General features: G+C 44.7%; 1 protein-coding gene across 1 annotated transcript in view; it reads left to right on the top strand.

The window, feature by feature from the left end:
• The window catches only part of LOC140369105 (hydroxycarboxylic acid receptor 3-like), a 152,057-nt gene extending 127,422 nt beyond the window's left edge, over nt 1–24,635 (top strand). The window contains exon 4 of the mRNA XM_072456348.1: nt 24,222–24,635. Coding sequence (XP_072312449.1) covers nt 24,222–24,599 — 378 coding nt within the window. The 3' untranslated portion in view covers nt 24,600–24,635. The remainder of the gene's footprint in view (nt 1–24,221) is intronic.
• Nucleotides 24,636–27,055: the final 2,420 nt, after the last annotated feature.

Below are 27,055 nucleotides of genomic sequence, written 5' to 3'. Positions count from 1 at the left end.
ACTAAACCAGGACTAAACCAGGTCTAAACTAGGACTAAACCATGACTAAACCAGGACTAAACCAGGACTAAACCAGGACTAAACCAGGTCTAAACCAGGACTAAACCAGGTCTAAACCAGAACTAAACCAGGACTAAACTAGGACTAAACCAGGTCCAAACCAGGTCTAAACTAGGACTAAACCAGGACTAAACCAGGTCTAAACTAGGACTAAACCAGGACTAAACCAGGACTAAACCAGGACTAAACTAGGACTAAACCAGGCCAAAACCAGGTCTAAACTAGGACTAAACCAGGACTTAACCAGGTCTAAACTAGGACTAAACCATGACTAAACCAGGTCTAAACTAGGACTAAACCAGGTCTAAACCAAGTCCAAACCAGGACTAAACCAGGTCCAAACCAGGACTAAACCAGGACTAAACTAGGACTAAACCAGGTCTAAACCAGGTCTAAGCCAGGTCTAAACCAGGTCTAAATCAGGTCTAAACCAGGACTAAACCAGGTCTAAACCAGGATTAAACCAGGTCTAAAGTAGGTCTAAACCAGGACTAAACCAGGACTAAACCAGGTCTAAACCAGGACTAAACCAGGTCTGAACTAGGACTAAACCAGGACTAAACTAGGACTAAACCAGGTCTAAACCAGGTCTAAACTAGGACTAAACCAGGACTAAACCAGGTCTAAACTAAGACTAAACCATGACTAAACCAGGACTAAACCAGGTCTAAACCAGGACTAAACCAGGTCTAAAGCAGGTCTAAACCAGGACTAAACCAGGACTAAACCAGGTCTAAACCAGGACTAAACCAGGTCTGAACTAGGACTAAACCAGGACTAAACTAGGACTAAACCAGGTCTAAACCAGGTCTAAACCAGGTCTAAACTAGGACTAAACCAGGACTAAACCAGGTCTAAACTAGGACTAAACCATGACTAAACCAGGACTAAACCAGGACTAAACCAGGACTAAACCAGGTCTAAACCAGGTCCAAACCAGGACTAAACCAGGACTAAACCAGGACTAAACCAGGTCTAAACCAGGACTAAACCAGGACTAAACCAGGACTAAACCAGGACTAAACCAGGACTAAACCAGGTCGAAACCAGGACTAAACCAGGTCTGAACTAGGACTAAACCAGGACTAAACTAGGACTAAACCAGGTCAAAACCAGGACTAAACCAGGTCTAAACCAGGACTAAACCAGGACTAAACCAGGTCTAAACCAGGACTAAACCAGGACTAAACCAGGTCTAAACCAGGACTAAACCAGGACTAAACCAGGTCCAAACCAGGACTAAACCAGGACTAAACCAGGTCTAAACCAGGACTAAACCAGGTCTAAACCAGGACTAAACCAGGACTAAACCGGGTCTAAACCAGGACTAAACCAGGTCTAAACCAGGACTAAACCAGGACTAAACCAGGACTAAACCAGGTCTAAACCAGGACTAAACCAGGACTAAACCGGGTCTAAACCAGGACTAAACCAGGTCTAAACCAGGACTAAACCAGGACTAAACCAGGACTAAACCAGGACTAAACCAGGACTAAACTAGGACTAAACCAGGTCTAAACCAGGTCTATACTAGGACTAAACCAGGACTAACCAGGTCTAAACTAGGACTAAACCATGACTAAACCAGGACTAAACCAGGACTAAACCAGGTCTAAACCAGGTCCAAACCAGGACTAAACCAGGTCCAAACCAGGTCCAAACCAGGACTAAACCAGGTCTAAACCAGGACTAAACCAGGTCTAAACCAGGTCTAAACTAGGACTAAACCAGGTCTAAACCAGGTCTAAACCAGGTCTAAGCCAGGTCTAAATCAGGTCTAAACCAGGACTAAACCAGGTCTAAACCAGGACTAAACCAGGACTAAACCAGGTCTAAACCAGGACTAAACCAGGACTAAACCAGGTCCAAACCAGGACTAAACCAGGTCTGAACTAGGACTAAACAAGGACTAAACCAGGTCTAAACCAGGACTAAACCAGGTCTAAACCAGGACTAAACCAGCAGTAAACCAGGACTAAACCAGGTCTAAACCAGGACTAAACCAGGTCTAAACCAGGACTAAACCAGGACTAAACCAGGTCTAAACCAGGACTAAACCAGGTCTAAACCAGGACTAAACAAGGAATAAAACCAGGTCTAAACCAGGACTAAACCAGGTCTAAACCAGGACTAAACCAGGACTAAACCAGGACTAAACCAGGACTAAACCAGGTCTAAACCAGGACTAAACCAGGTCTAAACCAGGACTAAACCAGGTCTAAACTAGGACTAAACCAGGTCTAAACCAGGTCCAAACCAGGACTAAACCAGGACTAAACCAGGACTAAACCAGGTCTAAACCAGGACTAAACCAGGACTAAACTAGGACTAAACCAGGTCTAAACCAGGTCTAAACTAGGACTAAACCATGACTAAACCAGGTCTAAACTAGGACTAAACCAGGTCTAAACCAGGTCCAAACCAGGACTAAACCAGGACTAAACTAGGACTAAACCAGGACTAAACCAGGACTAAACCAGGTCCAAACCAGGACTAAACCAGGACTAAACTAGGACTAAACCAGGACTAAACCAGGTCTGAACTAGGACTAAACCAGGACTAAACCAGGTCTAAACTAGGACTAAACCATGACTAAACCAGGACTAAACCAGGTCTAAACCAGGACTAAACCAGGACTAAACTAGGACTACACCAGGTCTAAACCAGGTCTAAACTAGGACTAAACCAGGACTAAACCAGGTCTAAACTAGGACTAAACCATGACTAAACCAGGACTAAACCAGGACTAAACCAGGACTAAACCAGGTCTAAACCAGGACTAAACCAGGACTAAACTAGGACTAAACCAGGTCCAAACCAGGTCTAAACTAGGACTAAACCAGGACTAAACCAGGTCTAAACTAGGACTAAACCAGGTCTAAACCAGGTCCAAACCAGGACTAAACCAGGACTAAACCAGGACTAAACCAGGACTAAACCAGGTCTAAACCAGGACTAAACCAGGACTAAACTAGGACTAAACCAGGTCTAAACCAGGTCTAAACTAGGACTAAACCAGGACTAAACCAGGTCTAAACTAGGACTAAACCAGGTCTAAACCAGGTCCAAACCAGGACTAGACCAGGACTAAACCAGGACTAAACCAGGACTAAACTAGGACTAAACCAGGTCTAAACCAGGTCTAAACTAGGACTAAACCAGGACTAAACCAGGTCTGAACTAGGACTAAACCAGGACTAAACTAGGACTAAACCAGGTCCAAACCAGGTCTAAACAAGGACTAAACCAGGACTAAACCAGGTCTAAACTAGGACTAAACCAGGACTAAACCAGGTCCAAACCAGGACTAAACCAGGACTAAACCAGGACTAAACCAGGACTAAACCAGGTCTTAACCAGGACTAAACCAGGACTAAACCAGGTCTAAACCAGGACTAAACCAGGTCTGAACTAGGACTAAACCAGGACTAAACTAGGACTAAACCAGGACTAAACCAGGACTAAACCAGGTCTAAACCAGGACTAAACCAGGACTAAACCAGGACTAAACCAGGTCTAAACCAGGACTAAACCAGGTCTAAACCAGGACTAAACCAGGACTAAACCAGGTCTAAACCAGGACTAAACCAGGTCTAAACCAGGACTAAACCAGGACTAAACCGGGTCCAAACCAGGACTAAACCAGGTCTGAACTAGGACTAAACCAGGTCTAAACCAGGTCTAAACTAGGACTAAACCAGGACTAAACCAGGTCTAAACCAGGTCTAAACTAGGACTAAACCAGGACTAAACCAGGTCTAAACTAGGACTAAACCATGACTAAACCAGGACTAAACCAGGTCTAAACCAGGTCTAAACATGGTCCAAACCAGGACTAAACCAGGTCTGAACTAGGACTAAACCAGGACTAAACCAGGACTAAACCAGGACTAAACCAGGTCTAAACCAGGACTAAACCAGGACTAAACTAGGACTAAACCAGGTCTAAACCAGGTCTAAACTAGGACTAAACCAGGACTAAACCAGGTCTAAACTAGGACTAAACCATGACTAAACCAGGTCTAAACTAGGACTAAACCAGGTCTAAACCAGGTCCAAACCAGGACTAAACCAGGACTAAACCAGGACTAAACCAGGACTAAACCAGGTCCAAACCAGGACTAAACCAGGACTAAACTAGGACTAAACCAGGACTAAACCAGGTCTGAACTAGGACTAAACCAGGACTAAACTAGGACTAAACCAGGTCTAAACCAGGTCTAAACTAGGACTAAACCAGGACTAAACCAGGTCTAAACCAGGACTAAACCAGGACTAAACTAGGACTAAACCAGGTCTAAACCAGGTCTAAACCAGGTCTAAACCAGGTCTAAACTAGGACTAAACCAGGACTAAACCATGACTAAACCAGGACTAAACCAGGACTAAACTAGGACTAAACCAGGTCTAAACCAGGTCTAAACTAGGACTAAACCAGGACTAAACCAGGTCTAAACTAGGACTAAACCATGACTAAACCAGGACTAAACCAGGTCTAAACCAGGACTAAACCAGGACTAAACCAGGACTAAACCAGGACTAAACTAGGACTAAACCAGGACTAAACCAGGTCTAAACTAGGACTAAACCAGGTCTAAACCAGGTCCAAACCAGGACTAAACCAGGACTAAACCAGGACTAAACCAGGACTAAACCAGGACTAAACTAGGACTAAACCAGGTCAAAACCAGGACTAAACCAGGTCTAAACCAGGACTAAACCAGGACTAAACCAGGTCAAAACCAGGACTAAACCAGGTCTAAACCAGGACTAAACCGTGTCCAAACCAGGACTAAACCAGGTCTGAACTAGGACTAAACCAGGACTAAACTAGGACTAAACCAGGTCTAAACCAGGTCTAAACTAGGACTAAACCAGGACTAAACCAGGTCTAAACTAGGACTAAACCATGATTAAACCAGGACTAAACCAGGTCTAAACCAGGACTAAACCGTGTCCAAACCAGGACTAAACCAGGTCTAAACCAGGACTAAACCAGGACTAAACCAGGACTAAACCAGGTCTAAACCAGGACTAAACCAGGTCTAAACCAGGACTAAACCAGGACTAAACCAGGTCTAAACTAGGACTAAACCAGGTCCAAACCAGGACTAAACCAGGACTAAACTAGGAATAAACCAGGTCTAAGCCAGGTCTAAACCAGGTCTAAATCAGGTCTAAACCAGGACTAAACCAGGTCTAAACCAGGATTAAACCAGGTCTGAACCAGGTCTAAACCAGGACTAAACTAGGACTAAACCAGGTCTAAACCAGGACTAAACCAGGTCTAAAGCAGGTCTAAACCAGGACTAAACCAGGACTAAACCAGGTCTAAACCAGGACTAAACCAGGACTAAACCAGGTCTAAACCAGGACTAAACCAGGTCTGAACTAGGACTAAACCAGGACTAAACTAGGACTAAACCAGGTCTAAACCAGGTCTAAACTAGGACTAGGACTAAACCAGGACTAAACCAGGTCTAAACTAGGACTAAACCAGGTCTAAACCAGGTCCAAACCAGGACTAAACCAGGACTAAACCAGGACTAAACCAGGTCTAAACCAGGACTAAACCAGGACTAAACCAGGTCTAAACCAGGACTAGGACTAAACCAGGACTAAACCAGGTCTAAACTAGGACTAAACCAGGTCTAAACCAGGTCCAAACCAGGACTAAACCAGGACTAAACCAGGACTAAACCAGGTCTAAACCAGGACTAAACCAGGTCTGAACTAGGACTAAACCAGGACTAAACCAGGTCTAAACCAGGACTAAACCAGGACTAAACCAGGTCTAAACCAGGACTAAACCAGGACTAAACCAGGACTAAACCAGGTCTAAACCAGGACTAAACCAGGTCTAAACCAGGACTAAACCAGGACTAAACCAGGTCCAAACCAGGACTAAACCAGGACTAAACCAGGTCTGAACCAGGACTAAACCAGGTCTAAACCAGGACTAAACCAGGACTAAACCGGGTCTAAACCAGGACTAAACCAGGTCTAAACCAGGACTAAACCAGGACTAAACCAGGACTAAACCAGGTCTGAACTAGGACTAAACCAGGACTAAACTAGGACTAAACCAGGTCTAAACCAGGTCTAAACTAGGACTAAACCAGGACTAACCAGGTCTAAACTAGGACTAAACCATGACTAAACCAGGACTAAACCAGGTCTAAACCAGGTCTAAACCAGGTCCAAACCAGGACTAAATCAGGTCCAAACCAGGTCCAAACCAGGACTAAACCAGGTCTAAACCAGGACTAAACCAGGTCTAAACCAGGTCTAAACTAGGACTAAACCAGGTCTAAACCAGGTCTAAACCAGGTCTAAGCCAGGTCTAAATCAGGTCTAAACCAGGACTAAACCAGGTCTAAACCAGGATTAAACCAGGTCTGAACCAGGTCTAAACGAGGACTAAACCAGGACTAAACCAGGTCTAAACCAGGACTAAACCAGGACTAAACCAGGTCCAAACCAGGACTAAACCAGGTCTGAACTAGGACTAAACAAGGACTAAACCAGGTCTAAACCAGGACTAAACCAGGTCTAAACCAGGATTAAACCAGGTCCAAACCAGGACTAAACCAGGTCTGAACTAGGACTAAACAAGGACTAAACCAAGTCTAAACCAGGACTAAACCAGGTCTAAACCAGGACTAAACCAGGTCTAAACCAGGACTAAACCAGGACTAAACCAGGTCTAAACCAGGACTAAACCAGGTCTAAACCAGGACTAAACAAGGACTAAACCAGGTCTAAACCATGACTAAACCAGGACTAAACCAGGACTAAACCAGGTCTAAACCAGGACTAAACCAGGACTAAACCAGGTCTAAACCAGGACTAAACCAGGTCTAAACCAGGACTAAACCAGGTCTAAACTAGGACTAAACCAGGTCTAAACCAGGTCCAAACCAGGACTAAACCAGGACTAAACCAGGACTAAACCAGGTCTAAACCAGGACTAAACCAGGACTAAACTAGGACTAAACCAGGTCTAAACCAGGTCTAAACTAGGACTAAACCAGGACTAAACCAGGTCTAAACTAGGACTAAACCATGACTAAACCAGGACTAAACCAGGTCTAAACCAGGTCCAAACCAGGACTAAACCAGGACTAAACCAGGACTAAACCAGGTCCAAACCAGGACTAAACCAGGACTAAACTAGGACTAAACCAGGACTAAACCAGGTCTGAACTAGGACTAAACCAGGACTAAACCAGGTCTAAACTAGGACTAAACCATGACTAAACCAGGACTAAACCAGGTCTAAACCAGGACTAAACCAGGACTAAACTAGGACTAAACCAGGTCTAAACCAGGTCTAAACTAGGACTAAACCAGGACTAAACCAGGTCTAAACTAGGACTAAACCATGACTAAACCAGGACTAAACCAGGACTAAACCAGGACTAAACCAGGTCTAAACCAGGACTAAACCAGGACTAAACTAGGACTAAACCAGGACTAAACCAGGTCTAAACTAGGACTAAACCAGGTCTAAACCAGGTCCAAACCAGGACTAAACCAGGACTAAACCAGGACTAAACCAGGACTAAACCAGGTCTAAACCAGGACTAAACCAGGACTAAACTAGGACTAAACCAGGTCTAAACCAGGTCTAAACTAGGACTAAACCAGGACTAAACCAGGTCTAAACTAGGACTAAACCAGGTCTAAACCAGGTCCAAACCAGGACTAAACCAGGACTAAACCAGGACTAAACCAGGACTAAACTAGGACTAAACCAGGTCTAAACCAGGTCTAAACTAGGACTAAACCAGGACTAAACCAGGTCTGAACTAGGACTAAACCAGGACTAAACTAGGACTAAACCAGGTCTAAACCAGGTCTAAACTAGGACTAAACCAGGACTAAACCAGGTCTAAACTAGGACTAAACCATGACTAAACCAGGACTAAACCAGGTCTAAACCAGGACTAAACCAGGACTAAACCAGGACTAAACTAGGACTAAACCAGGTCCAAACCAGGTCTAAACTAGGACTAAACCAGGACTAAACCAGGTCTAAACTAGGACTAAACCAGGTCTAAACCAGGTCCAAACCAGGACTAAACCAGGACTAAACCAGGACTAAACCAGGACTAAACCAGGTCTAAACCAGGACTAAACCAGGTCTAAACCAGGACTAAACCAGGACTAAACCAGGTCTAAACCAGGACTAAACCAGGTCTGAACTAGGACTAAACCAGGACTAAACTAGGACTAAACCAGGTCAAAACCAGGACTAAACCAGGTCCAAACCAGGACTAAACCAGGACTAAACCAGGTCTAAACCAGGACTAAACCAGGACTAAACCAGGTCTAAACCAGGACTAAACCAGGACTAAACCAGGTCCAAACCAGGACTAAACCAGGACTAAACCAGGTCTAAACCAGGACTAAACCAGGTCTAAACCAGGTCTAAACTAGGACTAAACCATGACTAAACCAGGACTAAACCAGGTCTAAACCAGGTCTAAACAAGGTCCAAACCAGGACTAAACCAGGTCTAAACCAGGACTAAACCAGGAATAAACCAGGACTAAACCAGGTCTAAACCAGGACTAAACCAGGAATAAACCAGGACTAAACCAGGACTAAACCAGGACTAAACCAGGTCTAAACCAGGTCTAAACCAGGACTAAACCAGGACTAAACCAGGTCTAAACCAGGACTAAACCAGGACTAAACCAGGTCTAAACCAGGACTAAACCAGGTCTGAACTAGGACTAAACCAGGACTAAACTAGGACTAAACCAGGTCTAAACCAGGTCTAAACTAGGACTAAACCATGACTAAACCAGGACTAAACCAGGTCTAAACCAGGACTAAACCAGGACTAAACCAGGACTAAACTAGGACTAAACCAGGTCCAAACCAGGTCTAAACTAGGACTAAACCAGGACTAAACCAGGTCTAAACTAGGACTAAACCAGGTCTAAACCAGGTCCAAACCAGGACTAAACCAGGACTAAACCAGGACTAAACCAGGACTAAACCAGGTCTAAACCAGGACTGAACCAGGACTAAACCAGGCCCAAACCAGGACTAAACCAGGACTAAACCAGGTCTAAACCAGGACTAAACCAGGTCTAAACCAGGACTAAACCAGGACTAAACCGGGACTAAACCAGGACTAAACCAGGTCTAAACCAGGACTAAACCAGGACTAAACCAGGACTAAACCAGGTCTGAACTAGGACTAAACCAGGACTAAACTAGGACTAAACCAGGTCTAAACCAGGTCTAAACTAGGACTAAACCAGGACTAAACCAGGTCTAAACCAGGACTAAACCATGACTAAACCAGGACTAAACCAGGTCTAAACCAGGTCTAAACCAGGTCCAAACCAGGACTAAACCAGGTCTAAACCAGGACTAAACCAGGTCTAAAGCAGGTCTAAACTAGGATTAAACCAGGTCTAAACCAAGTCTAAACTAGGACTAAACCAGGTCTAAACCAGGTCTAAACCAGGTCTAAGCCAGGTCTAAACCAGGTCTAAATCAGGTCTAAACCAGGACTAAACCAGGTCTAAACCAGGATTAAACCAGGACTAAACATGGACTAAACCAGGACTAAACCAGGTCCAAACCAGGACTAAACCAGGTCTGAACCAGGACTAAACCAGGACTAAACCAGGACTAAACCAGGTCTAAACCAGGACTAAACATGGACTAAACAAGGACTAAACCAGGTCTAAACCAGGACTAAACCAGGTCTAAACCAGGACTAAACAAGGACTAAACCAGGTCTAAACCAGGACTAAACCAGGACTAAACCAGGTCTAAACCAGGACTAAACCAGGACTAAACATGGACTAAACCAGGACTAAACCAGGTCCAAACCAGGACTAAACCAGGTCTGAACCAGGACTAAACCAGGACTAAACCAGGACTAAACCAGGTCTAAACCAGGACTAAACATGGACTAAACAAGGACTAAACCAGGTCTAAACCAGGACTAAACCAGGTCTAAACCAGGACTAAACAAGGACTAAACCAGGTCTAAACCAGGACTAAACCAGGTCTAAACCAGGACTAAACCAGGACTAAACCAGGACTAAACCAGGACTAAACCAGGTCTAAACCAGGTCCAAACCAGGACTAAACCAGGACTAAACCAGGACTAAACCAGGTCCAAACCAGGACTAAACCAGGACTAAACCAGGTCTAAACCAGGACTAAACCAGGACTAAACCAGGTCTAAACCAGGACTAAACCAGGACTAAACTAGGACTAAACCAGGTCCAAACCAGGTCTAAACTAGGACTAAACCAGGACTAAACCAGGTCTAAACTAGGACTAAACCAGGTCTAAACCAGGTCCAAACCAGGACTAAACCAGGACTAAACCAGGACTAAACCAGGACTAAACCAGGTCTAAACCAGGACTAAACCAGGACTAAACTAGGACTAAACCAGGTCTAAACCAGGTCTAAACTAGGACTAAACCAGGACTAAACCAGGTCTAAACCAGGTCCAAACCAGGACTAAACCAGGACTAAACCAGGACTAAACCTGGACTAAACTAGGACTAAACCAGGTCTAAACCAGGTCTAAACTAGGACTAAACCAGGACTAAACCAGGTCTGAACTAGGACTAAACCAGGACTAAACTAGGACTAAACCAGGTCTAAACCAGGTCTAAACTAGGACTAAACCAGGACTAAACCAGGTCTAAACTAGGACTAAACCATGACTAAACCAGGACTAAACCAGGTCTAAACCAGGACTAAACCAGGACTAAACCAGGACTAAACTAGGACTAAACCAGGTCCAAACCAGGTCTAAACTAGGACTAAACCAGGACTAAACCAGGTCTAAACTAGGACTAAACCAGGTCTAAACCAGGTCCAAACCAGGACTAAACCAGGACTAAACCAGGACTAAACCAGGACTAAACCAGGTCTAAACCAGGACTAAACCAGGACTAAACCAGGTCTAAACCAGGACTAAACCAGGTCTGAACTAGGACTAAACCAGGACTAAACTAGGACTAAACCAGGTCAAAACCAGGACTAAACCAGGTCAAAACCAGGACTAAACCAGGACTAAACCAGGTCTAAACCAGGACTAAACCAGGACTAAACCAGGTCTAAACCAGGACTAAACCAGGTCTAAACCAGGACTAAACCAGGACTAAACCAGGTCCAAACCAGGACTAAACCAGGACTAAACCAGGTCTAAACCAGGACTAAACCAGGTCTAAACCAGGACTAAACCAGGACTAAACCAGGTCTAAACCAGGACTAAACCAGGAATAAACCAGGACTAAACCAGGTCTAAACCAGGACTAAACCAGGAATAAACCAGGACTAAACCAGGACTAAACCAGGACTAAACCAGGTCTAAACCAGGTCTAAACCAGGACTAAACCAGGACTAAACCAGGTCTAAACCAGGACTAAACCAGGACTAAACCAGGTCTAAACCAGGACTAAACCAGGTCTGAACTAGGACTAAACCAGGACTAAACTAGGACTAAACCAGGTCTAAACCAGGTCTAAACTAGGACTAAACCATGACTAAACCAGGACTAAACCAGGTCTAAACCAGGACTAAACCAGGACTAAACCAGGACTAAACTAGGACTAAACCAGGTCCAAACCAGGTCTAAACTAGGACTAAAACAGGACTAAACCAGGTCTAAACTAGGACTAAACCAGGTCTAAACCAGGTCCAAACCAGGACTAAACCAGGACTAAACCAGGACTAAACCAGGACTAAACCAGGTCTAAACCAGGACTAAACCAGGACTAAACCAGGTCTAAACCAGGACTGAACCAGGACTAAACCAGGCCCAAACCAGGACTAAACCAGGACTAAACCAGGTCTAAACCAGGACTAAACCAGGTCTAAACCAGGACTAAACCAGGACTAAACCGGGTCTAAACCAGGACTAAACCAGGTCTAAACCAGGACTAAACCAGGACTAAACCAGGACTAAACCAGGTCTGAACTAGGACTAAACCAGGACTAAACTAGGACTAAACCAGGTCTAAACCAGGTCTAAACTAGGACTAAACCAGGACTAAACCAGGTCTAAACCAGGACTAAACCATGACTAAACCAGGACTAAACCAGGTCTAAACCAGGTCTAAACCAGGTCCAAACCAGGACTAAACCAGGTCTAAACCAGGACTAAACCAGGTCTAAAGCAGGTCTAAACTAGGATTAAACCAGGTCTAAACCAAGTCTAAACTAGGACTAAACCAGGTCTAAACCAGGTCTAAACCAGGTCTAAGCCAGGTCTAAACCAGGTCTAAATCAGGTCTAAACCAGGACTAAACCAGGTCTAAACCAGGATTAAACCAGGTCTGAACCAGGTCTAAACGAGGACTAAACCAGGACTAAACCAGGTCTAAACCAGGACTAAACCAGGACTAAACATGGACTAAACCAGGACTAAACCAGGTCCAAACCAGGACTAAACCAGGTCTGAACCAGGACTAAACCAGGACTAAACCAGGACTAAACCAGGTCTAAACCAGGACTAAACATGGACTAAACAAGGACTAAACCAGGTCTAAACCAGGACTAAACCAGGTCTAAACCAGGACTAAACCAGGTCTAAACCAGGACTAAACAAGGACTAAACCAGGTCTAAACCAGGACTAAACCAGGTCTAAACCAGGACTAAACCAGGACTAAACCAGGACTAAACCAGGACTAAACCAGGTCTAAACCAGGTCCAAACCAGGACTAAACCAGGACTAAACCAGGACTAAACCAGGTCCAAACCAGGACTAAACCAGGACTAAACCCGGTCTAAACCAGGACTAAACCAGGACTAAACCAGGTCTAAACCAGGACTAAACCAGGACTAAACTAGGACTAAACCAGGTCCAAACCAGGTCTAAACTAGGACTAAACCAGGACTAAACCAGGTCTAAACTAGGACTAAACCAGGTCTAAACCAGGTCCAAACCAGGACTAAACCAGGACTAAACCAGGACTAAACCAGGACTAAACCAGGTCTAAACCAGGACTAAACCAGGACTAAACCAGGACTAAACATGGACTAAACAAGGACTAAACCAGGTCTAAACCAGGACTAAACCAGGTCTAAACCAGGACTAAACCAGGTCTAAACCAGGACTAAACAAGGACTAAACCAGGTCTAAACCAGGACTAAACCAGGTCTAAACCAGGACTAAACCAGGACTAAACCAGGACTAAACCAGGACTAAACCAGGTCTAAACCAGGTCCAAACCAGGACTAAACCAGGACTAAACCAGGACTAAACCAGGTCCAAACCAGGACTAAACCAGGACTAAACCAGGTCTAAACCAGGACTAAACCAGGACTAAACCAGGTCTAAACCAGGACTAAACCAGGACTAAACTAGGACTAAACCAGGTCCAAACCAGGTCTAAACTAGGACTAAACCAGGACTAAACCAGGTCTAAACTAGGACTAAACCAGGTCTAAACCAGGACTAAACCAGGTCTAAACCAGGACTAAACCAGGACTAAACTAGGACTAAACCAGGTCTAAACCAGGTCTAAACTAGGACTAAACCAGGACTAAACCAGGTCTAAACTAGGACTAAACCAGGACTAAACCAGGTCTAAACCAGGACTAAACCAGGACTAAACTAGGACTAAACCAGGTCTAAACCAGGTCTAAACTAGGACTAAACCAGGACTAAACCAGGTCTAAACTAGGACTAAACCAGGTCTAAACCAGGTCCAAACCAGGACTAAACCAGGACTAAACCAGGACTAAACCTGGACTAAACTAGGACTAAACCAGGTCTAAACCAGGTCTAAACTAGGACTAAACCAGGACTAAACCAGGTCTGAACTAGGACTAAACCAGGACTAAACTAGGACTAAACCAGGTCTAAACCAGGTCTAAACTAGGACTAAACCAGGACTAAACCAGGTCTAAACTAGGACTAAACCATGACTAAACCAGGACTAAACCAGGTCTAAACCAGGACTAAACCAGGACTAAACCAGGACTAAACTAGGACTAAACCAGGTCCAAACCAGGTCTAAACTAGGACTAAACCAGGTCTAAACCAGGTCCAAACCAGGACTAAACCAGGACTAAACCAGGACTAAACCAGGACTAAACCAGGTCTAAACCAGGACTAAACCAGGACTAAACCAGGTCTAAACCAGGACTAAACCAGGTCTGAACTAGGACTAAACCAGGACTAAACTAGGACTAAACCAGGTCAAAACCAGGACTAAACCAGGTCCAAACCAGGACTAAACCAGGACTAAACCAGGTCTAAACCAGGACTAAACCAGGACTAAACCAGGTCTAAACCAGGACTAAACCAGGTCTAAACCAGGACTAAACCAGGACTAAACCAGGTCCAAACCAGGACTAAACCAGGACTAAACCAGGTCTAAACCAGGACTAAACCAGGTCTAAACCAGGACTAAACCAGGACTAAACCGGGTCCAAACCAGGACTAAACCAGGTCTGAACTAGGACTAAACCAGGACTAAACCAGGACTAAACCAGGACTAAACCAGGTCCAAACCAGGACTAAACCAGGACTAAACCAGGTCTAAACCAGGACTAAACCAGGTCTAAACCAGGACTAAACCAGGACTAAACCGGGTCCAAACCAGGACTAAACCAGGTCTGAACTAGGACTAAACCATGACTAAACCAGGACTAAACCAGGTCTAAACCAGGTCTAAACAAGGTCCAAACCAGGACTAAACCAGGTCTAAACCAGGACTAAACCAGGAATAAACCAGGACTAAACCAGGTCTAAACCAGGACTAAACCAGGAATAAACCAGGACTAAACCAGGACTAAACCAGGACTAAACCAGGTCTAAACCAGGTCTAAACCAGGACTAAACCAGGACTAAACCAGGTCTAAACCAGGACTAAACCAGGACTAAACCAGGTCTAAACCAGGACTAAACCAGGTCTGAACTAGGACTAAACCAGGACTAAACCAGGTCTAAACCAGGTCTAAACTAGGACTAAACCATGACTAAAACTAAACCAGGTCTAAACCAGGACTAAACAAGGACTAAACCAGGTCTAAACCAGGACTAAACCGGGTCTAAACCAGGACTAAACCAGGTCTAAACCAGGACTAAACCAGGACTAAACCAGGACTAAACCAGGTCTGAACTAGGACTAAACCAGGTCTAAACTAGGACTAAACCAGGACTAAACCAGGTCTAAACCAGGACTAAACCATGACTAAACCAGGACTAAACCAGGTCTAAACCAGGTCTAAACCAGGTCCAAACCAGGACTAAACCAGGTCTAAACCAGGACTAAACCAGGTCTAAAGCAGGTCTAAACTAGGATTAAACCAGGTCTAAACCAAGTCTAAACTAGGACTAAACCAGGTCTAAACCAGGTCTAAACCAGGTCTAAGCCAGGTCTAAACCAGGACTAAATCAGGTCTAAACCAGGACTAAACCAGGTCTAAACCAGGATTAAACCAGGTCTGAACCAGGTCTAAACGAGGACTAAACCAGGACTAAACCAGGTCTAAACCAGGACTAAACCAGGACTAAACATGGACTAAACCAGGACTAAACCAGGTCCAAACCAGGACTAAACCAGGTCTGAACCAGGACTAAACCAGGACTAAACCAGGACTAAACCAGGTCTAAACCAGGACTAAACATGGACTAAACAAGGACTAAACCAGGTCTAAACCAGGACTAAACCAGGTCTAAACCAGGACTAAACCAGGTCTAAACCAGGACTAAACAAGGACTAAACCAGGTCTAAACCAGGACTAAACCAGGTCTAAACCAGGACTAAACCAGGACTAAACCAGGACTAAACCAGGACTAAACCAGGTCTAAACCAGGACTAAACCAGGTCTAAACTAGGACTAAACCAGGTCTAAACCAGGTCCAAACCAGGACTAAACCAGGACTAAACCAGGACTAAACCAGGTCTAAACCAGGACTAAACCAGGACTAAACTAGGACTAAACCAGGTCCAAACCAGGTCTAAACTAGGACTAAACCAGGACTAAACCAGGTCTAAACTAGGACTAAACCATGACTAAACCAGGTCTAAACTAGGACTAAACCAGGTCTAAACCAGGTCCAAACCAGGACTAAACCAGGACTAAACCAGGACTAAACCAGGACTAAACCAGGTCCAAAACAGGACTAAACCAGGACTAAACTAGGACTAAACCAGGTCTAAACCAGGTCTAAACTAGGACTAAACCAGGACTAAACCAGGTCTAAACTAGGACTAAACCATGACTAAACCAGGACTAAACCAGGTCTAAACCAGGACTAAACCAGGACTAAACTAGGACTAAACCAGGTCTAAACCAGGTCTAAACTAGGACTAAACCAGGACTAAACCAGGTCTAAACTAGGACTAAACCATGACTAAACCAGGACTAAACCAGGACTAAACCAGGACTAAACCAGGTCTAAACCAGGACTAAACCAGGTCTAAACCAGAACTAAACCAGGACTAAACTAGGACTAAACCAGGTCCAAACCAGGTCTAAACTAGGACTAAACCAGGACTAAACCAGGTCTAAACTAGGACTAAACCAGGACTAAACCAGGACTAAACCAGGACTAAACTAGGACTAAACCAGGTCTAAACCAGGTCTAAACTAGGACTAAACCAGGACTAAACCAGGTCTAAACTAGGACTAAACCATGACTAAACCAGGTCTAAACTAGGACTAAACCAGGTCTAAACCAAGTCCAAACCAGGACTAAACCAGGTCCAAACCAGGACTAAACCAGGACTAAACTAGGACTAAACCAGGTCTAAACCAGGTCTAAGCCAGGTCTTAACCAGGTCTAAATCAGGTCTAAACCAGGACTAAACCAGGTCTAAACCAGGACTAAACCAGGTCTGAACTAGGACTAAACCAGGACTAAACTAGGACTAAACCAGGTCTAAACCAGGTCTAAACTAGGACTAAACCAGGACTAAACCAGGTCTAAACTAGGACTAAACCATGACTAAACCAGGACTAAACCAGGTCTAAACCAGGACTAAACCAGGTCTAAAGCAGGTCTAAACCAGGACTAAACCAGGACTAAACCAGGTCTAAACCAGGACTAAACCAGGTCTGAACTAGGACTAAACCAGGACTAAACTAGGACTAAACCAGGTCTAAACCAGGTCTAAACTAGGACTAAACCAGGACTAAACCAGGTCTAAACCAGGACTAGGACTAAACCAGGACTAAACCAGGTCTAAACTAGGACTAAACCAGGTCTAAACCAGGTCCAAACCAGGACTAAACCAGGACTAAACCAGGACTAAACCAGGTCTAAACCAGGACTAAACCAGGACTAAACCAGGTCGAAACCAGGACTAAACCAGGTCTGAACTAGGACTAAACCAGGACTAAACTAGGACTAAACCAGGTCAAAACCAGGACTAAACCAGGTCTAAACCAGGACTAAACCAGGAATAAACCAGGTCCAAACCAGGACTAAACCAGGACTAAACCAGGTCTAAACCAGGACTAAACCAGGACTAAACCAGGTCCAAACCAGGACTAAACCAGGACTAAACCAGGTCTAAACCAGGACTAAACCAGGTCTAAACCAGGACTAAACCAGGACTAAACCGGGTCTAAACCAGGACTAAACCAGGTCTAAACCAGGACTAAACCAGGACTAAACCAGGACTAAACCAGGACTAAACCAGGTCTGAACTAGGACTAAACCAGGACTAAACTAGGACTAAACCAGGTCTAAACCAGGTCCAAACCAGGACTAAACCAGGTCCAAACCAGGTCCAAACCAGGACTAAACCAGGTCTAAACCAGGACTAAACCAGGTCTAAACCAGGTCTAAACTAGGACTAAACCAGGTCTAAACCAGGTCTAAACCAGGTCTAAGCCAGGTCTAAATCAGGTCTAAACCAGGACTAAACCAGGTCTAAACCAGGACTAAACCAGGACTAAACCAGGTCTAAACCAGGACTAAACCAGGACTAAACCAGGTCCAAACCAGGACTAAACCAGGTCTGAACTAGGACTAAACAAGGACTAAACCAGGTCTAAACCAGGACTAAACCAGGTCTAAACCAGGACTAAACCAGCAGTAAACCAGGACTAAACCAGGTCTAAACCAGGACTAAACCAGGTCTAAACCAGGACTAAACCAGGACTAAACCAGGTCTAAACCAGGACTAAACCAGGTCTAAACCAGGACTAAACAAGGAATAAAACCAGGTCTAAACCAGGACTAAACCAGGACTAAACCAGGACTAAACCAGGACTAAACCAGGACTAAACCAGGTCTAAACCAGGACTAAACCAGGACTAAACCAGGTCTAAACCAGGACTAAACCAGGTCTAAACTAGGACTAAACCAGGTCTAAACCAGGTCCAAACCAGGACTAAACCAGGACTAAACCAGGACTAAACCAGGTCTAAACCAGGACTAAACCAGGACTAAACTAGGACTAAACCAGGTCTAAACCAGGTCTAAACTAGGACTAAACCAGGACTAAACCAGGTCTAAACTAGGACTAAACCATGACGAAACCAGGTCTAAACTAGGACTAAACCAGGTCTAAACCAGGTCCAAACCAGGACTAAACCAGGACTAAACCAGGACTAAACCAGGTCCAAACCAGGACTAAACCAGGACTAAACTAGGACTAAACCAGGACTAAACCAGGTCTGAACTAGGACTAAACCAGGACTAAACCAGGACTAAACCAGGACTAAACTAGGACTACACCAGGTCTAAACCAGGTCTAAACTAGGACTAAACCAGGACTAAACCAGGTCTAAACTAGGACTAAACCATGACTAAACCAGGACTAAACCAGGACTAAACCAGGACTAAACCAGGTCTAAACCAGGACTAAACCAGGACTAAACTAGGACTAAACCAGGTCCAAACCAGGTCTAAACTAGGACTAAACCAGGACTAAACCAGGTCTAAACTAGGACTAAACCAGGTCTAAACCAGGTCCAAACCAGGACTAAACCAGGACTAAACCAGGACTAAACCAGGACTAAACCAGGTCTAAACCAGGTCTAAACTAGGACTAAACCAGGACTAAACCAGGTCTAAACTAGGACTAAACCATGACTAAACCAGGTCTAAACTAGGACTAAACCAGGTCTAAACCAGGTCCAAACCAGGACTAGACCAGGACTAAACCAGGACTAAACTAGGACTAAACCAGGTCTAAACCAGGTCTAAACTAGGACTAAACCAGGACTAAACCAGGTCTAAACTAGGACTAAACCATGACTAAACCAGGTCTAAACTAGGACTAAACCAGGTCTAAACCAGGTCCAAACCAGGTCTAAACCAGGACTAAACCAGGACTAAACTAGGACTAAACCAGGTCTAAACCAGGTCTAAACTAGGACTAAACCAGGACTAAACCAGGTCTAAACTAGGACTAAACCATGACTAAACCAGGTCTAAACTAGGACTAAACCAGGTCTAAACCAGGTCCAAACCAGGACTAGACCAGGACTAAACCAGGACTAAACCAGGACTAAACTAGGACTAAACCAGGTCTAAACCAGGTCTAAACTAGGACTAAGCCAGGACTAAACCAGGTCTGAACTAGGACTAAACCAGGACTAAACTAGGACTAAACCAGGTCTAAACCAGGTCTAAACTAGGACTAAACCAGGACTAAACCAGGTCTGAACTAGGACTAAACCAGGACTAAACTAGGACTAAACCAGGTCCAAACCAGGTCTAAACAAGGACTAAACCAGGACTAAACCAGGTCTAAACTAGGACTAAACCAGGACTAAACCAGGTCCAAACCAGGACTAAACCAGGACTAAACCAGGACTAAACCAGGACTAAACCAGGTCTAAACCAGGACTAAACCAGGACTAAACCAGGACTAAACCAGGTCTAAACCAGGACTAAACCAGGACTAAACCAGGTCTAAACCAGGACTAAACCAGGTCTAAACCAGGACTAAACCAGGACTAAACCGGGTCCAAACCAGGACTAAACCAGGTCTGAACTAGGACTAAACCAGGTCTAAACCAGGTCTAAACTAGGACTAAACCAGGACTAAACCAGGTCTAAACCAGGTCTAAACTAGGACTAAACCAGGACTAAACCAGGTCTAAACTAGGACTAAACCATGACTAAACCAGGACTAAACCAGGTCTAAACCAGGTCTAAACATGGTCCAAACCAGGACTAAACCAGGTCTGAACTAGGACTAAACCAGGACTAAACCAGGACTAAACCAGGACTAAACCAGGTCTAAACCAGGACTAAACCAGGACTAAACTAGGACTAAACCAGGTCTAAACCAGGTCTAAACTAGGACTAAACCAGGTCTAAACTAGGACTAAACCATGACTAAACCAGGTCTAAACTAGGACTAAACCAGGTCTAAACCAGGTCCAAACCAGGACTAAACCAGGACTAAACCAGGACTAAACCAGGACTAAACCAGGTCCAAACCAGGACTAAACCAGGACTAAACTAGGACTAAACCAGGACTAAACCAGGTCTGAACTAGGACTAAACCAGGACTAAACTAGGACTAAACCAGGTCTAAACCAGGTCTAAACTAGGACTAAACCAGGACTAAACCAGGTCTAAACCAGGACTAAACCAGGACTAAACTAGGACTAAACCAGGTCTAAACCAGGTCTAAACCAGGTCTAAACCAGGTCTAAACTAGGACTAAACCAGGACTAAACCATGACTAAACCAGGACTAAACCAGGACTAAACTAGGACTAAACCAGGTCTAAACCAGGTCTAAACTAGGACTAAACCAGGACTAAACCAGGTCTAAACTAGGACTAAACCATGACTAAACCAGGACTAAACCAGGTCTAAACCAGGACTAAACCAGGACTAAACCAGGACTAAACCAGGACTAAACTAGGACTAAACCAGGTCCAAACCAGGTCTAAACTAGGACTAAACCAGGACTAAACCAGGTCTAAACTAGGACTAAACCAGGTCTAAACCAGGTCCAAACCAGGACTAAACCAGGACTAAACCAGGACTAAACCAGGACTAAACCAGGACTAAACTAGGACTAAACCAGGTCAAAACCAGGACTAAACCAGGTCTAAACCAGGACTAAACCAGGACTAAACCAGGTCAAAACCAGGACTAAACCAGGTCTAAACCAGGACTAAACCGTGTCCAAACCAGGACTAAACCAGGTCTGAACTAGGACTAAACCAGGACTAAACTAGGACTAAACCAGGTCTAAACCAGGTCTAAACTAGGACCAAACCAGGACTAAACCAGGTCTAAACTAGGACTAAACCATGATTAAACCAGGACTAAACCAGGTCTAAACCAGGACTAAACCGTGTCCAAACCAGGACTAAACCAGGTCTGAACTAGGACTAAACCAGGACTAAACCAGGACTAAACCAGGACTAAACCAGGTCTAAACCAGGTCCAAACCAGGACTAAACCAGGACTAAACCAGGTCTAAACCAGGTCTAAATCAGGTCTAAACCAGGACTAAACCAGGTCTGAACCAGGTCTAAACCAGGTCCAAACCAGGACTAAACCAGGACTAAACCAGGTCTAAACCAGGTCTAAATCAGGTCTAAACCAGGACTAAACCAGGTCTGAACCAGGTCTAAACTAGGACTAAATCAGGACTAAACCAGGTCTAAACCAGGACTAAACCAGGACTAAACCAGGACTAAACCAGGACTAAACCAGGTCTGAACTAGGACTAAACCAGGACTAAACTAGGACTAAACCAGGTCCAAACCAGGTCTAAACAAGGACTAAACCAGGACTAAACCAGGTCTAAACTAGGACTAAACCAGGACTAAACCAGGTCCAAACCAGGACTAAACCAGGACTAAACCAGGACTAAACCAGGACTAAACCAGGTCTAAACCAGGACTAAACCAGGACTAAACCAGGTCTAAACCAGGACTAAACCAGGTCTGAACTAGGACTAAACCAGGACTAAACTAGGACTAAACCAGGACTAAACCAGGACTAAACCAGGTCTAAACCAGGACTAAACCAGGACTAAACCAGGACTAAACCAGGACTAAACCAGGTCTAAACCAGGACTAAACCAGGACTAAACCAGGTCTAAACCAGGACTAAACCAGGTCTAAACCAGGACTAAACCAGGACTAAACCGGGTCCAAACCAGGACTAAACCAGGTCTGAACTAGGACTAAACCAGGACTAAACCAGGTCTAAACCAGGTCTAAACTAGGACTAAACCAGGACTAAACCAGGTCTAAACTAGGACTAAACCATGACTAAACCAGGACTAAACCAGGTCTGAACTAGGACTAAACCAGGACTAAACCAGGTCTAAACCAGGACTAAACCAGGACTAAACTAGGACTAAACCAGGTCTAAACCAGGTCTAAACTAGGCCTAAACCAGGACTAAACCAGGTCTAAACTAGGACTAAACCATGACTAAACCAGGTCTAAACTAGGACTAAACCAGGTCTAAACCAGGTCCAAACCAGGACTAAACCAGGACTAAACCAGGACTAAACCAGGACTAAACCAGGTCCAAACCAGGACTAAACCAGGACTAAACTAGGACTAAACCAGGACTAAACCAGGTCTGAACTAGGACTAAACCAGGACTAAACTAGGACTAAACCAGGTCTAAACCAGGTCTAAACTAGGACTAAACCAGGACTAAACCAGGTCTAAACCAGGACTAAACCAGGACTAAACTAGGACTAAACCAGGTCTAAACCAGGTCTAAACCAGGTCTAAACCAGGTCTAAACTAGGACTAAACCAGGACTAAACCATGACTAAACCAGGACTAAACCAGGACTAAACTAGGACTAAACCAGGTCTAAACCAGGTCTAAACTAGGACTAAACCAGGACTAAACCAGGTCTAAACTAGGACTAAACCATGACTAAACCAGGACTAAACCAGGTCTAAACCAGGACTAAACCAGGACTAAACCAGGACTAAACCAGGACTAAACTAGGACTAAACCAGGTCCAAACCAGGTCTTAACTAGGACTAAACCAGGACTAAACCAGGTCTAAACTAGGACTAAACCAGGTCTAAACCAGGTCCAAACCAGGACTAAACCAGGACTAAACCAGGACTAAACCAGGACTAAACCAGGACTAAACTAGGACTAAACCAGGTCAAAACCAGGACTAAACCAGGTCTAAACCAGGACTAAACCAGGACTAAACCAGGTCAAAACCAGGACTAAACCAGGTCTAAACCAGGACTAAACCGTGTCCAAACCAGGACTAAACCAGGTCTGAACTAGGACTAAACCAGGACTAAACTAGGACTAAACCAGGTCTAAACCAGGTCTAAACTAGGACTAAACCAGGACTAAACCAGGTCTAAACTAGGACTAAACCATGATTAAACCAGGACTAAACCAGGTCTAAACCAGGACTAAACCGTGTCCAAACCAGGACTAAACCAGGTCTGAACTAGGACTAAACCAGGACTAAACCAGGACTAAACCAGGACTAAACCAGGTCTAAACCAGGTCCAAACCAGGACTAAACCAGGACTAAACCAGGTCTAAACCAGGTCTAAATCAGGTCTAAACCAGGACTAAACCAGGTCTGAACCAGGTCTAAACCAGGTCCAAACCAGGACTAAACCAGGACTAAACCAGGTCTAAACCAGGTCTAAATCAGGTCTAAACCAGGACTAAACCAGGTCTGAACCAGGTCTAAACTAGGACTAAATCAGGACTAAACCAGGTCTAAACCAGGACTAAACCAGGACTAAACCAGGACTAAACCAGGACTAAACCAGGACTAAATCAGATCTAAACCAGGACTAAACCAGGACTAAACCAGGACTAAACCAGGTCTGAACCAGGACTAAACCAGGACTAAACCAGGACTAAACCAGGTCCAAACCAGGACTAAGCCAGGACTAAACCAGGACTAAACCATTTCTGAACCAGGACTAAACCAGGACTAAACCAGGACTAAACCAGGTCTAAACCAGGTCTAAACCAGGACTAAACCAGGACTAAACCAGGACTAAACCAGGTCTGAACTAGGACTAAACCAGGACTAAACTAGGACTAAACCAGGTCAAACCAGGTCTAAACTAGGAATAAACCAGGACTAAACCAGGTCTAAACTAGGACTAAACCATGACTAAACCAGGACTAAACCAGGTCTAAACCAGGACTAAACCAGGTCCAAACCAGGACTAAACCAGGACTAAACCCGGTCTGTTCTCTGGCGCTGCAGAAGGTGCGCAGGGCGATGCGGGTGTGCGTGCTCATCGTGGTCGTGTTCCTCGTCTGTTTCCTGCCCACGAGCCTGACCACGGCCGGGATCTGGGTGATCCGGTCCCTTCGGCCCTGGGACTGCTCCGCCTTCTACACCTTCACCCAGCTCACCATCGTGTCCCTGGGGCTCAACTTCCTGAACTCGGCCCTGGACCCGCTGCTCTACCTGTTCTCCAGCTCCATGTTCAGGAAGGCCCTGGTCCAGAGTCTGCCGGCGTGGGTCCAGAGGAGGAGGACGGGACCGGGACCGGGACCAGGACCGGGGCCGCACCTGAGCCAGAGCGGGACTTCAGCCAGTCAGGGCACCACACAACACGAGCTCCAGTCCATCAGCTGAACCTCTAGTCGCACTCTGGACCCATGTTTGAGAGAACATTAGACACATTAAATGCTTTTACTCAGTGGTGGACTTTCTTTTCTTCTTTAAATGTGTTTGAAATAGTTTTTAAATTTGACAGGACGTCCTAGATACAAGTCCTGATTCAAAACTCTACAAATATATAAGAAAAACGAGGCGGGGTTTACTGTGCTAGCATTGCTGTTGTGATCCAGAATGTGAAGCTCAATGGTCTTATACTGAGAGTCATGTGGTGCCTGAGGTTCCTGTACAGTTCTTATACTGAGAGTCATGTGGTGCCTGAGGTTCCTGTACAGGTCTTATACTGAGAGTCATGTGGTGCCGGGGGTTCCTGTACAGGTCTTATACTGAGAGTCATGTGGTGCCGGGGGTTCCTGTACAGGTCTTATACTGAGAGTCATGTGGTGCCGGGGGTTCCTGTACAGGTCTTATACTGAGAGTCATGTGGTGCCGGGGGTTCCTGTACAGGTCTTATACTGAGAGTCATGTGGTGCCGGGGGTTCCTGTACAGGTCTTACTGCAGATGACAGACGCTTGAGTCATGAGGAGGAAGTGAAGAATCCCTGGGTCAAATCTGTGTTTACAACATGGAAAGAGCTGAAACTCCAAACATACAAACTAAACGAAGATGTTACAATTTTAAACTGGTAAAGCTTTATGACCAAAGGTTTTGTACCAACACTGGACACGCCTGGACACGCCTGGACACGCCTCCACACGGACTTTGCACAAGTATCGCGGCCTAATAAGGAGAGGTGCTCTGTCCCGGGGTTCTCTGGGTTGGAAAGGAGTGTTTTTCCTTCATGTTCTTTCCTGAGCGCGTTCAGTGCCTCCACCACAGCGTCTGTCAAAAGCTGTTTCCTGGTCGTTGTTGCCTGGAAGATATCGGCTCACATTTGCATAAAGTTGACTTTAGTTGCCCTCTGCTGCCCTTAAGCAGCCCGGATCAGCCCGCTTTCCTCACCATGCCCCTCTAGGCTCCGCCGATCGGCCCTCGCCACGCTGCCACCGCAAGAGGACGGGGCGCACGAAGGGGTCACATCTTTTCCCCTTTGCTTTACGGATAAAGGGAAAAAGTCTATGACTCTTCGAAAAAAATGTGGATAACTTTTGATGGTCCTGAAGATGAGTCTCACCAAATGTCCGGTTAATCGGGCAAACGCCCTGAGGGGGAGGAGTTTGTGAAAGTATAAAGTAATAATAATAATAATAATAACTTTTATTTATATAGCGCTTTTCAGTGACCCAAAGACGCTGAGTGTAAAGTGTAAACATGTCAGAGATCTGGCGATTTCCCCATTGAAATAACGTGGGAGGTTTCTGTCATCGCTACGACTACGCCGTAACAAATATGACATGGGTCTCATTTACTTTTTTGATCGAGATGCCAAAATGAAATTTTGTGCGAAATTTTGTAAAATTTTGCAAAATTAAACATTTTACCCTCCATATAAAAATGTATGTCCCTCTGCAGGGGGCGCTGTCACGCCAAATTCATTTATATAACTTAAAATAGATTTGGGGCAAAGTGTTTAACAACTGATTCAAATTTGACGCAATTCTGACTTTATCGGCAGCAAATATAAAATTTGGAAAATTTCCTAAATTGTAGCTACAGTTTGCGGCTTCGCAGCACAGAGACCGTGACAGATATCTACGTAATTTGAATATCTTTTGATGTCCTACTCCCCAACACCATTTTTTTTACCAAATTTCAGCTTTTTAGAGCCAACGCCCTGGGAGGAGTTCGTAAAAGTACGACTTATGGAAAAACTCCAGAGTCAAGCTTAGTAAATTTTGATCCAATATGGCCGACATTTGGTTGGGCCGACGGCGTTGCCGTAATAATATTTTTTACTCTCCATTTCCCATCTCTCAATGCATTTTTTGGACATTTGGGGGCGCTAATGCGCCAATTTTTTCAATTATAGAAAAAGAAGATTTAGAGGTGTGCAATTTTTTTTGACTTTTTGTCAATGTTCACTGGGTGAAAAATAGGGGGTGTGTCCTGAGAAGAAGAAGAATATTCCGATGGAACAATGAAAGAATGTTTCCCATTTTTCGAATATCATAAACTATACATTTTTGGGAACGCGCTTGCACTGTCCTACCTCATGGTGTGGGTCCCTGGTCACTGACGGGTACTTTCCTTCATTAAGGGTGTGTTCTACTTTGTGTTTTTGGCCCTCTAAACAGTAATAATGCTCAATTTTTGCATTACATGTTTATATGAACGGAACATGCAAGAGATGGGGAACGTATTCGTGAGCTACTTAGAGCAAACGAGTGCTCGAAGTAAATCCCGGGATGGGATTTATTATATGGGATATATGGGGATGACGACCAATGGCGACCGCAAAGCCATATAAACCGCTCATTTAGTGCGCACTTTTGCACGGGCTTCGCCCGGTTACAACAGTATTGTTCCATTTTTC

The sequence above is a fragment of the Eucyclogobius newberryi genome, unplaced genomic scaffold (assembly GCF_026437365.1).
Source record: "Eucyclogobius newberryi isolate DKJ021-1_F unplaced genomic scaffold, fEucNew1.0.hap1 SCAF_20, whole genome shotgun sequence".
In the NCBI taxonomy this organism is placed as follows: Eukaryota; Metazoa; Chordata; class Actinopteri; order Gobiiformes; family Gobiidae; genus Eucyclogobius; species Eucyclogobius newberryi.
This window is presented reverse-complemented; position numbering and strand designations above follow the sequence as displayed.